At 43.5% G+C, this 13626-nt stretch overlaps 1 protein-coding gene across 1 annotated transcript in view; it reads left to right on the top strand.

Annotated features, from left to right (window-relative positions):
• Positions 1-2943: 2943 nt before the first annotated feature.
• Positions 2944-13626, top strand: part of LOC115148587 (kin of IRRE-like protein 3) — a 312244-nt gene continuing 301561 nt past the window's right edge. Inside the window, exon 1 of the mRNA XM_029690610.1 lies at positions 2944-3371. Coding sequence (XP_029546470.1) covers positions 3323-3371 — 49 coding nt within the window. The 5' untranslated portion in view covers positions 2944-3322. The remainder of the gene's footprint in view (positions 3372-13626) is intronic.

Below are 13626 nucleotides of genomic sequence, written 5' to 3'. Positions count from 1 at the left end.
GCAGCCTGACCGGATGCTGTCAATTGTGCACCTGTAAAAGTTTGAGGGTCTTAGTGGCCAAGCCAAATTTCTTCAGCCTCCTGAAGTTGAAGAGGCGCTGTTGCGCCTTCTTCACCACACTTTCCGTGTGGGTCGACCATTTAAGATTGTCAGTGATGTGTACGCCGAGGAACTTAAAACTTTCCACCTTTTCCACTTCGATGTGGATATGGGGGCAGTATGGTGAAGAAGGTGGAAAGCTCAGTCTTCAACACCATATTACCCTCCAAGCTCATCATTAAGCTCGGGGCCCTGGGTCTTAACCCCACCATGTGCTACTGGGTCCTGTACTTCCTGACGGACCGCCCCCAGATGGTGAAGGTTGTGTCGTCTGCGAAGTTGATGATTGAGTTGGAGGCGTGCTTGGCCACGCAGTCATGGGTGAACAGGAAGAACAGGTGGGGATTGAGCATGTACCCTTGTGGGGTCTCTGTCTAGAGGATCAGCAAATTGGAGGTGTTGTTTCCTACCATCACCACCTGGGGGTGGCCCGTCAGGAAGTCCATGACCCAGTTGCACAGGGCGGGGTTCAGACCCAGGGCCCCGAGCTTAATGATGAGCTTGGAGGGTACTATGGTGTTGAATGCTGAGCTGTAGTCAATGAACAGCATTCTTACATAGGTATTCCTCTTGTCCAAATGGGATAGGGCAGTGTGCAGGGCGATGGCGATTGCATTGTCTGTCGATCTATTGGGGTGGTAAGCAAATTGAAGTGGGTGTAGGGTGTAAGGTAAGGTAGAGGTGATATGATCCTTAACTAGCCTCTCAAAGCACGTCATGATGATAGAAGTGAGTGCTACGAGGAGATAGTAATTTACTTCAGTTACCTTCGCTTTCTTGGGTATAGGAACAATGGTGAACATCTTGAAACAAGTGAGGACAGAAGACTGGGATAGGGAGAGATTGAATATGTCCATAAACACTCCAGCCAGCTGGTCTGCGCATGCTCTGAGGACATGGCTAGGGATGCCCTCTGGGCCGGCAGGCTTGCGAGGGTTAACACACTTAAATGTCTATTTCAAGTCGGCCACGGAGAACAAGAGCCCACAGTCTTTAGGAGCAGGCTGCGTCGGTGGCACTGTTTTATCCTCAAAGTGGGCGAAGAAGGTGTTTAGCTTGTCCGGGAGCAAGACGTCAGTGTCTGCGACGTGGCTGGTTCTCCCTTCGTAGTCCGTGATTTTCTGTAGACCCTGCCACATACGTCGCGTGTCTGAGCCATTGAATTGCGACTCCACTTTGTCTCTATACTGACGGTTTGCCTGTTTGATTGCCTTATGTAGGGAATAACTACACTTTGTTTTCAACCATATTCCCAGTCACCTTGTCATGGTTAAATGCGGTGGTTTCCGCTTTCAGTTTTACGCGAATGCTGCCATCTATCCACGGTTTTTGGTTTGGGTAGGTTTTAATAGTCAGTGGGAACAGCATCCCCTATACATTTCCTGATGTACTCAGTCACAGTGTCTGTGTATATGCATGTCGGTCAGTGCAGCACTCATGTTTGCGAGTGACAGTGTGGGTTAATATCTGGCACACTGCCTGTGTGACACACACTCTGTCTTTCCCACTGTCTCTTCTCTATCTAACCAATGCAACATCAAAATATTTATTAAAAGACACCATTGATATGCATTGATAGAGGAAATAGCTAGATATTGTGATGTTCTTGTGATGCTCTTTTCCTTCAGTCATCTCTTTACATTTGAAGGTTTGTGCTGTTACAGATAGTTATGTTGGGTAAGAAATGGCCTTAAAAAATATGACATGATACCTTGCTGCAACGCTTTGCCCAATTATGTATTTTCCCACAATAAAACCTCTAATAGATGTCAGCATTCTACTTGTTTAGATGTTTTCTCTCTCTCTCTCTGCTTGTGTGAAAACAAACAGCCCAAGTGATCAGGGAATAGCTTAGGGCTCCTATCCTTTGATATTTCAAAGCTAGCTTGTTAAAATGCAGGCACAACTAAAAGGCACTTATTTTTAGGTGAACACACACAATGCGTGTTGCTGACTCTCTCTCTCTCCCTCTGTCTGCGTTCATATCAGTCTCTTGAAGGCAGACGCACTGTGTTCAACAGTACCTTGCAGGGTTTGAGCTTTGTGAAGCTTGCTAGTGTGTTTCTGTAAACATATTCACTTCTACAACTATATTCCAAGAGAATACAATTTCCTTTGTTGAGTGTGTATTTTCTCTTTATTTCACAGTCCTCTTCTGATTTAAAAAAATCTGATCTATTTTTTTATTTAATGCTATTAGGTCACACATTATGCACAGTTTACAAAAGACAGTTTTCAGTATTTGAGTTTTTAGGAAAAAATACATATTTTACATTGTGAAGAGTCGGGAGCATTAATATAATCATTATCATTATTTTATCTTGGCAAAAGTTCTCCAGTGGTATATGTCATATATAATGCCTCTCTCTCACAACTAAATATTTTTTTGTCTTAACAATTATAATATTATTTTACAAAGACCAGATGTTAGAGTGATTTGTAAGTGGCCTTTTTATATTATAAAGTAGGTCTATAGGGAGCCGCTATACCATTATCCCATGATATTGTTCCTACCTAGCCTGCTCTTCCACAGAGTTTTTCTCTAAGAAAAGCAGCGACGGGGCTGAGACAGACAGACAGACAGACAGACAGACAGACAGACAGACAGACAGACAGACAGACTGACTGACTGACTGACTGACTGACTGACTGACTGACTGACTGACTGACTGACTGACTGACTGACTGACTGACTGACTGACTGACTGACTGACTGACTGGCAGGCAGGGAGGCATGCAAGCAGGCAGAGAGAGGGAGGAGCAAAATCTCCACTGACTGTGTCCCTTCTATACTTGCGAGCAAGAACGCAAGTGAGAAAGAGAGGAAGGGGAGAGCATGGGAGACACAATTGTAGAGCAACACACTGATGCACTGAGAGTGTGAACGGCAGAAAGAGAAAGAGAGAAAGAAAGAGAGGGACAGAGGGAGAGTGAAACTGAGTAAAGCTAGAAGGAAGCTGAGCCACCGGCAGCAGGGAAGACTGAAGATTTGATTTTCCGGGAAATAGGAGACGATATATAAAAAGAGAGCAGGAGAGAAGACGCACACACTCTCACTGAGAGAGCAGCAGCTGAAGAAGAGAGCTACAGTGCCAGCCTCTCACACACAGACAGACGCACAACTCTCTTTATATCTCTGCTGCTAACTTTGTCTCGGCATCAGCAACATCTCACAGACGGTAGGCACACAGGAGCGGACTTCTTCCCCTGTTACTTCTCTTTAATGATGATAATCCCTTGGCTGGTTCTGTTCTCTTGGATGGCTCGACTTGGTAAGTAAACAGTGCTATCTGACTCTCTCTCTCTTTATCTGTCTCTGTCTCTTTCCCTTCTGTGGCTCTGACTGATCTGTATGGAAGTGAGATGCGTTTTCTCTCTTCTCTCTGTCTATCTCTCACTCTCTCCCCCCCTCTCTCCATTCTGTGACTCTGACTGATCCGTATGGATGGGGGAAGCTCTGTAATTGATACTAGGTCTGTGACTTGGAGGGACCGCTTTACTGTAAGTTTGGCTGCAGTTTGATGTGCCTTTGCTATAGCTTCTCCACAGTAGCTCTGAGTGATACTTGAATTGTCTACTGTGGGACTGTGGCGTAATCTCAGAGAGCTATAAGTTGCTTCGGTTATTGAGATTTACATCAGTGTTTTTTAATCGATATGAATCCTTTTCTGTGTCCTTTGAAACTGTGAAATGTCCCTGACTATATGTCTGCATCTCACGTCTGGCAAGAAATGATGTTGTCTTTGCTTGTTCTGAATGAGCAGAATTGAAATCCTGCTTACGGTGTTGAATTTGTGTCTGTCTCTCATTACATTGATCTAAACATGCTGGGATCATTCATCAGTGTGTCAGAGAAACACTTGCAGAAAGCAACAAGATTAAGCATTTATTTCTCCTTGCACCTAGACAGATACCAGAATGTCGGTCCTTAGGAAAATCAAAAAAACTGTTGAAGTTTCAAGGGTAGTTTTGTAACAGACATTTATTTTAACATTGTCATTTAGTTGTTTCTCAAAGATTTAGAAAATGAATTATTAACTCCACACTCGTATATGCAATGCTGTCACACAGGTGCATGCGAAAATGGTGTGTGTGTGTGTGTATGTGTTTTGTGACTGTGTGTGTACATGTTTGTGCATGTATGCAAGTGTCTGCATGTGTGTGTGTGTGTGTGTGTGTGTGTGTGTGTTTCTACTTACACATATGTTTCACAGTAATTCCAAAGCTATGGCCTATGATTGCAAATGGGTGTTAGAAACAGAAGATTTTACAATAACTCTCTCAATTTCAATACACTCACCCTCCCCTGAAGTGACTTCCTCTTCCCTTTTCCTGATATACTCTCCAAGAGTTGTCCAATTCCTCTGTTGCACTGTCAAACTCCTATTTCACTTGCTCAGTCATATATCTCTGCTAGTCTAAATGGTAATTCCCCAAATGTTATTGCTGGTCCTAATGTTGAGGTTGGGTGTACGGAACCAGTCGTGTATGACTGTACAAATACTCCGCCTTTCGCTCTGGACATACAGAGTGCGCGGCGCACCACTAATTTGAATTTGACACCAGTAATAAAGCTTTTAATAGCGCTCTCAGCAGCACTCTTCAGAGACTGTACATCAAACCTCAAGAGGGTGTCAGCTTTATTGCTTAGTTTTATGAGTATCTGACTGTGTGCGCCAGCGTCGGAAGTCAATATAGGATTTTTACCCCATCTACTCCCCTCAGTAAATTGTAAGTTGGAGAGTTTGGGGGCATTTTCTATGGTTCCCAAATGACTGCTTCATTCTCTAAGCAATAGGCCTACCTATGGGTTAATATCTCTTCTCCTCTACAAGCATCTTTTCTCCAAACTGCAAGCTGTCAGAGCTTGGACAACTTCAAGCCCCTATAATTAACCAACATACAGTATATACTGCTAATTCATCTGGCAGTCACTGCTGGATCCTGCTTTACGATTCTAAGGCTTCTAATCAGTTTGCAGGTGAGCCAAAGCCAATCCTCAGTGCTTGCCATCGACCGCCATACATATTTTTTTCTCAGTCGTCTGGGGGATCAAGTGCTCTTCCTTGACGTCGCTTCTCTCTTGTGATACACTGATCAAGCGCTGTAATTTGCATCCATTGTTTTCAGCAGAATCAGAGTGGTTATCGAAAACAGAGGATGAGGAGGAGGGGGGTGGGGGGGAGGACAAGGCTGCCATCAGTATCAGAGTGCTACAGAATGTTTCAAAGGACCTCTCACATCGATTAAAAGCATACAATGAACACAACTGACTCTTGATTAAAGGTTAAAGTGTGTTGATTAAACAGCCATTCTATACTCCTCCACCTCCCCTTATTAATCTTCACATAAGTCCTTCATTCTTGGAGCTCCTGCCAGTAACACTATGGTGGGGGCAGTGATGAGCACTGAGCAGCACCTCTCTCTACCCCACTCCAACCCCGCCTATGTTCTCCAAACTCAACTCTCCTGTGCTTCCGCCACTCAACGATTATCACGCTGAGATCACAGTCCCCCTGTACTCCCAATGGGGAGGGGTGGTGATGCCTTTGAACATAACTCTAAAAGAGCAATGAAATGGCAACGCCATGTCTGGTGCATGCTGCATTCAGGAACTTTCTCACTACACTACGAACTAGCAGCAAATGGACTGTTTTACATGGCACACTGTCAAATGGAAAGTAATCACGATACCTTTGTCTTAGGATGATCCAGAGACATTTAAATGGTTTAGGTAAGGAAGCCACGTGGAAAGATGTTCACCTGTAGTGTTGCAAAGTTGACCATCAGAGAGCTTCAGACAATCTAAAATCATTATCTTAAAAATAGACTGGTGGTTCCAGGAGATTACCTCAGAGTCAAGCTCTGGCACAGGTGAGCATACTATGAGACAACACCCACTTACACTTCTAGCTACAGCCTTTGGCTTTGGATGAGTTTCCTAAGGGCATGAGCACAGTTTATAAACCCAGAGCCCCAACATTGCAAGACTTCCAGGAAAGCTTGCAAAGCAGACCAGACTGAGGTTTGAGAAGTCAATGAGAGAAGTGAAAAATTATTCCAATAGTTGTTCATTTTTCGCAAAATATAAAGGCACAACTTAGATTTGATCCAATGTCTTAAGTAGCTGAACATGTTATTACTGCAACCTCGTGAAAGTGACAAACTGACACATTTTCATTTTCGTCAATAATGACTATATAGACGGAGTGCCTTTGATTTGAAGGTCAGCACATGCACAGTTTGGCACAAGATGACTGTTAGATGACCCGATGACGTGTTTCTGCTAGCCAACATCACCATGCCATCGCCTGCAAGCGTGATTGGGGATTTCTATTGGAGAAGCAGTTTCTACATACTGTACAGTATTTTCATACTAAACCATCTTTGATCACAATTTCACCTCATCCTTTACACAGGAAAGTCCTATTGACATTCCCAATGGAGCGTGATTGCACTTTTTTATGCCTCATCCGTCTTAAAGGACAGGCCCCGATACGTCGTGGTGAACTCGGCTTGATCTTTCTGGTTAAAGACTTGCTTGCCACTATACCCTCTGGCAGTGTCTGTATTAACCTATGGACACTGCAGTGATTTCAGTGGCCTCGCTATTCATATTCTTGAGTGAATGTATGAAAGAAAATACACTGCTTTGAGATGTTGTGGCAACTGGCAAGATACTGCTCCACAGCCCTTTACTGCCTTCAGAATTGACAGCACGGCAGTTAATGATGTACGCGGCGCTTCAGAAATGTGCCGTGTGGAATATGTATATTTCAAAACATTGTCATGCTATTCAATGCTGCCTGTCAGTATGCTCTGTAGTTATTTTTGTTGTTACTGATTTACATATTCAGTTTCTGACTTGTTACACAGGCGATATGTGCTTGCAGAACCTTTGACATCACCCTCAATCTATGGCACCAATGCATAGAGAGATGCACAGCCAGATAGAGGCACTATTTTGTTCAGATTTTGCACTGTAAAATGCTGAGTAAATCAGTTCACCTTTCAGCACCTTGGACAGCACTCTCACATTACTTTCAATCTGTGGCACTAACGCATGGAAAGAGACAGACACATAACATGCTGACCTGACTAGATCAGTCACAAACATGCATACAAACCAGAATTTGGTGCCTATTCAATTTCAAAAAGTGAATTTAAAACGACAGTCCCTTAATTTTTGAATTGAGAATTTAAATTCGCTCCCTGAATCGGTTGCACTGAAATTGACTTGACCCCATAGCACCCTGACACACACCTGTGCATCCCATCGCTCTCTATTATATACTGTTCTTTATGACATGCATAAATGGGAACACAGTGACGGACCAGAGCATAAATAAGGAAACAGCAAATGAAAATAAGGTCATGGAAGTGTAGTACAGCACTGTTCCACACTGCTCCAAGTGCATTTCCCTCTGTTTGCTGACGGATAAATCCACTTCAACCTGATGCCTAATGCACAAGAAACAATCAACAGAAAGCCCCACTCTTGAGCTGCCCGACACAGGGTGAGTCCCAAATGCCACCCTATTCACCTTTATAATTCACTTCTTTTGACAATGGCCCATATTGCTCTGATCAAAAGTAGTGCACTATATAGGGGATAGGGTGCCATTCGGGAAGCATGCACAGAATCGTCTCACTGTAACTGACTCATCAACTCCAGGTCTCCAGAGAGAAGATAGAATCCAGAAATGCCACTAATCATTCCAACGATCAATAGGGAATCTATATCTAGCATCAGCTGATCAATCGATGGATATCCATTCGACAAAAATGGCGGTTATGGAAAGAAAGGTTATGTTAACAATTTGGTGTTTATCTTCTCTCTGAATTATTCTCCTATCGTTACAGTTACACATTTACCATTGATTGATCTCTACCTTTTATTGTAAATCAAGCAAAAGTGCTGTTGCATTCCCAGGGCTGTAGGAGTTGCCAACAACCTGCTCAGAGAGGTGCATAGAGGTGGCAGGATTGCTTTGGATGTGCATTGTATGTTCATGTGTGTATATTTGTGTACCTCAGCGTACATCTGTGCATTACATGTGACTGCACGCCGAGCAGGTACGCCGCGAATTTGATGTTGTCTCGCACAATGATTTCATCACTCATTCCTCCTCTGCCAAAGTGTTGCCGAAGTAGTTTGCGGAAACATCAACATCATTTTTCCTATACTATTGCTGCTATGAATCATGCACCTGTCACCGCAGATCTATATCTGCGCTGCACACTGTTGTTACATTGCATTTTCCGAGCAGCATTTGAAAATGCTGGAGTAAACAAGCCAGTGTAGATATCGACAGAGCTGTTATGTCCTGCACAGGCCCCGCAGAATGGAAGATGTATTTTGTGTTGCGGGACAGGAGGCACTTTGAAGAATTGAGCTGCTGATCTGATAAGGGAGGCAGTATCTGCCGGAATTTTCTGGCACTGCCCCTATTCCACCTGGACAGACTTGAGTCTATCTTTCACTCTCTCTCTTTCTCTGTATTTCTCCTCTTCTCTCACACACACTCTCTCCTTTGCAGCCTTGTGCAGGTGGAGAGACCCTCTGATTGCACAACACACGCAATTGTAGGAATGGGGGGAATCAGGTTCCACAACACCAAGTACAACCATGCACTGATTTTTTGCAATATAAAAGTAAATTAGCCTTTTAACCCGTACACATGGACTCTGGCAAGGGGAGGGATGGGGGGCTTGGAGATACCTAGTGAAGCTCCTCACCTTCAGATAATGATGTGTGTTTCCCTGCTGTTACCATGCATCCCTCACAAAGGCATTGGGGCGGCACTTCCATGAATATAGCATCTATAGCATCGCTAGGTTAGCTAGCCTCCCTTTGGGCTCTATTGTTGGATTTCTAATGGCCGGCTAGCTAACTGGATAGTGAAGTGACCAGTCTCCCTATCCTGAAGAGTCTCAGTGGAGGAGCTTTTCTTATCATTAGCGCTTGGTGTTTGTCTGTGATCTAACGCCTGTGAGGCACCAGAAACCCATCTGAGCCGTGCTCAATTACTCCAGCCTCGTTATTTTGCATGGCAAACTGGGGGCATGGGGATGGCTGGGGTGGTGGTGGTGGTGGGGTTTTGATGCCATGTTTTTGATGTGGCGCACAAGCAATCACCATGTGAGCTTATAATAATTGTTCACGGCATGTTTCTTTGAACTCCACCACTTGAACCTCAGCTGAAGCTGGAAGACTGTGTTCAGCAAAAAGCCTTTCTAATACAAGGCCTCTAATAATGACCCTTTCAGAGGAAAAGTTTGTTCCCAAAGTTTTTTCCACTGATTCTGGAAAGTCAAAGGCTTCAGAAACACTGTGGCAGATCTCCGCCAACTTTCAAGATTGATTGGTGCCAGCAGTGACTTTTGTAGATGGTACACACGAGTCATTTAATGGGATGGGTTAATATATACTGTATACTGTAAAGTATACTGTAAAGCGAGGTATAGTTTGATACCCAGTTGACTATGTTTTTGGTTGAGCTCTGTCAAAGTGAGCTTTATATCCAATTCATTTCATAACCTTGAAAGGTCAGTGGGCTGGATGCACGCCTTCCCAAATCCATTCAATGCAAAACGAAAGATTGAGTTATGTTTCATGGATAAAGGGATGCACTCATAATGGGCTGGGTGAATTAACATTGAGCAAGGGAGTTCATCTTGACATGTTTGCTTGGCGAATCCGCTACAGTCGTGGCTTTAATTCACAGATGACATCCGTCACACATCTCCCAGCCGCACCGGACTCATCCGTTTGCCACTGTTGCTTGGCTTCCGCCCAGGAGCTAAACACCCCACCATCAGCTCACCAACACTCGTGGTGAGTAGAATTCATAAACAGCAAAGCCTTTGAAGCAGAGTGTAGTTTAATGTAGCCTTACCTTATAGAAGAACTAATGTCAGATCAGATAGCTCCCAGAGGGAGCAAGGGAGTGTACACTCAATATGTCTCCCAGGCTGCCCAGGGAGAAAAGCGTGGCTGCTGGGCGGATGAGCAGGGGGCTTTTAAGGGAGGAGTAGGCTGTCTTTTCAAATGATGCTTGGTTGCGGATGGTTTAGAGGGACAGGTAAGACGGCTCAACCGAAAGTGAACAGGGATCTAAGAGTGAGACGATGGCAGCTAGGGCCAGACAGCTCTCCTCTTTATTTTCCCATTTCAGACGCAGAGCACTTTGTCAGTCTGAGGAGAAGGGGAGCAGTCAAGTGTTCATACTGGATAAGAGTGGGCAGCAGACTGATACCTTTTCACAGAGATTAAGATGATACACAGGCTTCCAGAGAAGCCTATAGCTCTGTTATATTCTTTCATTGCCATATGGCCCACTTCTAACCACTCTATCTATCCCCAAAAGCCACATTTAAAGGCCCAGTGCTGTCAATTCTGTTTTTCTTGTGCTTTATATCATATTGTACAACAGCTGATGAAACTAACACTATGAAAGTGTGAAAATATATGATTAGTGTTATTTCCTGATGGTTGCTGGTTGAAAATACAACCTAATCAGCAGGTTTGCATGGGTGGGAGTTTTGGCTTTCCATGGTGACATCACCATCCGGTAAATTGGTTAATAGATCAATAGAAAAAAGAATTCCAAACTTATTTGCAAATAACAGGTAGTTTAGTTTTCCCCTCCCCACTTAGACCACTCCCAGGCCGTCCTAGCAAAATTCTTGATTGAGAAATCATTGTTTTGCTAAAAAGCTATTAGAGTAAGATAATTAATTGTTACCCAGAAATTATTGATATAAAAACGGCTACATTAGGCTTTTAAAAGTCTAATCACAATAATGAAACATACAGCAGGGATCTGCAAATCTGTTTTTTTTTATCTCAAATATAACAATGAGTTTACAAATTATAATGGTGTTTTTGCTTGTGCTGCACGAAAACAATGAACAGCATCCCTAGTGGATATTTGTCAAAACTACACTACCGTTCAAAAGTTTGGGGTCACTTAGAAATGTCCTTGTTTTTGAAAGAAAAGCACATTTTTTGTTAATTAAAATAACATCAAATTGATCAGAAATACAGTGTAGTCATTATTAATGTTGTAAATGACTGTTGAAGCTGGAAAGGGCAGATTTTTTATGGAATATCTACATAGGCGTACAGAGGCCCATTATCAGCAACCATCGCTCCTGTGTTCCAATGGCACGTTGTGTTAGCTAATTCAAGTTTATAATTTGAAAAAGCTAATTAATCATTAGAAAACCTATTTGCTACTGTTAGCACAGCTGAAAACGGTTGTTCTGATTAAAAAAGCAATAAAACTGGCCTTTAGACAAGTTGAGTATCTGGAGCATCAGCATTTGTGGGTTCGATTACAGGCTCAAAATGGCCAGAAACAAAGGACTTTCTTCTGTAACTCATCAGTCTATTCTTGTTCTGAAAAATGAAGGCTATTCCATGCGAGAAATTGCCAAGAAACTGAAGATCTCATACTACACTGTGTACTTCTCCCTTCACAGAACAGTGCAAACTGACTCTAACCAGAATATAAAGATCAGTGGGAGGCTCCGGGGCACAACTGAGCAAGAGGACAAGTACATTAGAGTGTCTAGTTTGAGAAACAGATGTGTTACAAGTCCTCAAATCGCAGCTTCATTAAATAGTACCTAGCAAAACACCCGTCTCAAAGTCAACAGTGAAGCGGCGACTCCGGGATGCTGGCCTTCTAGGCAGAGTTGCAAAGAAAAAAACATATCTCAGACTGGCCAATAAAAATAAAATATTAAGATGGGCAAAGAACACAGACACTGGACAGAGGAACTCTGTCTAGAAGGCCAGCATCCCAGAGTCGCCTCTTCACTGTTGGCATTGAGACTGGTGTTTTGCAGGTACTATTTAATGAAGCCACCATCCTTGTGACATGGCACTGTGCATTATCATGCTAAAACATGAGGTGATGGCGGCGGATGAATGGCACAACAATGGGCCCCAGGTTCTCGTCACGGTATCTCTGCCTTCAAATTGCAATTGGTAAAATGCAATTGTGTTTGTTGTCTGAAGCTTATGCCTGCCCATACAATAACCCGACCACCACCATGGGGCACCCTGTTCACAATGTTGACATCAGCATACCACTTGCCCACAATATACCATACACGCTGTCTACAATCTGCCCGGTACAGTTGAAACCGGGATTCATCCATGAAGAGCACACTTTTCCAGCATGCTAGTGGCCATCAAAGATGAGCATTTGCCCTCTCAAGTCAGTTACGACGCTGAACTGCAGTCAGGTTAAGACCCTGGTGAGGACGACGAGCACACAGATGAGCTTCCCTGAGATGGTTTCTGACAGTTTGTGCAGACCCACATTTTCATCAGCTGTCTGGGTGGCTGGTCTTAGACGATCCCGCAGGTGAAGAAGCCGGATGTGGTGGTCCTGGGCTGGTTGGGTTACACATGGTTGTCTGCAGTTGTGAGGCCGGTTGGACGTACTGACACATTCTCTAAAACAACATTGGAGGTGACTTATGGTAGAGAAATGCCAATTACATGATTCCTCAAAACTTGTGGCATTGTATTTTGTGACAAAATGGCACATTTTAGAGTAGCCTTTTATTGCCCCTAGAACAAGGTGCACCTGTGTAATGATCATGCTGTTTAATCAGCTTTTTGATATGCCACATCTGTCAGGTGGATGGATTATTTTGGCAAAGGAGAAATGCTCACTAACAAGGATGTAAACACATTTATGCACAACATTTGAGAGAAATAAGCTTTTTGTGCAGATGGACATTTCAGGGTTCTTTTATTTCATCTCTAGAAACATGGGACCAACACTTTACATGTTGCCTGTGTATTTTTGTTCAGTGTAATGTCTGCATAAGCCTACATATTCAAGAGGACTTCTCCGTATCGAAATCCTGTAAGTTTGCCACTTCCCCACAGCTGTCCAAGACATCTCATTCACTCCCCTCAGCGTATTAACTGAGATATGCAGCAGATATGTTTAATCTATTGTGTCATTTGTAGGCATACTGCTTCATGTCTCCTTTTATAATACACATCGCTACTTCCTTTTTCTCGCTCACTCACTCTATGCTGCTGGTCAATGCATTCCCCTTCGAGGCAACTTTGAACATGCGACAGTACTCTCCCGCCCATGCACTAGTTGTTATGTTCCTCCTAGTAGGAGGGAGGTGCAGGAATCAGGAGCAGGAGAGCAAGGAAGTCCCAGTAGCACAAGCGTTTATTCAAGGAGTCCCAAACAAACAACAACATGTGGGAAAACACGCTAAAACGAAGTCGCCACACACAGGGAAGAAACGCAACACATGGAGGAGAAACTTCTACTCCTAGACGAATAAATCAAAACGGTAACATTACCGTGAGCAAAGGAAACCCTGTGGTGCATACATGCACCCCTAACAAAGTAACACTGAACAATCCCGCACATAGACTAGCAGGTAGCGGGGTGTAAATAAACCCATCGAAATCAACTAAATGAACACAGGTGTGATAAAACAGACACAAACGAAAAGGAAAAATGGATCGGTGGCAGC

Source organism: Salmo trutta, chromosome 15 (genome assembly GCF_901001165.1).
Source record: "Salmo trutta chromosome 15, fSalTru1.1, whole genome shotgun sequence".
NCBI lineage: Eukaryota > Metazoa > Chordata > Actinopteri > Salmoniformes > Salmonidae > Salmo > Salmo trutta.
This window is presented reverse-complemented; position numbering and strand designations above follow the sequence as displayed.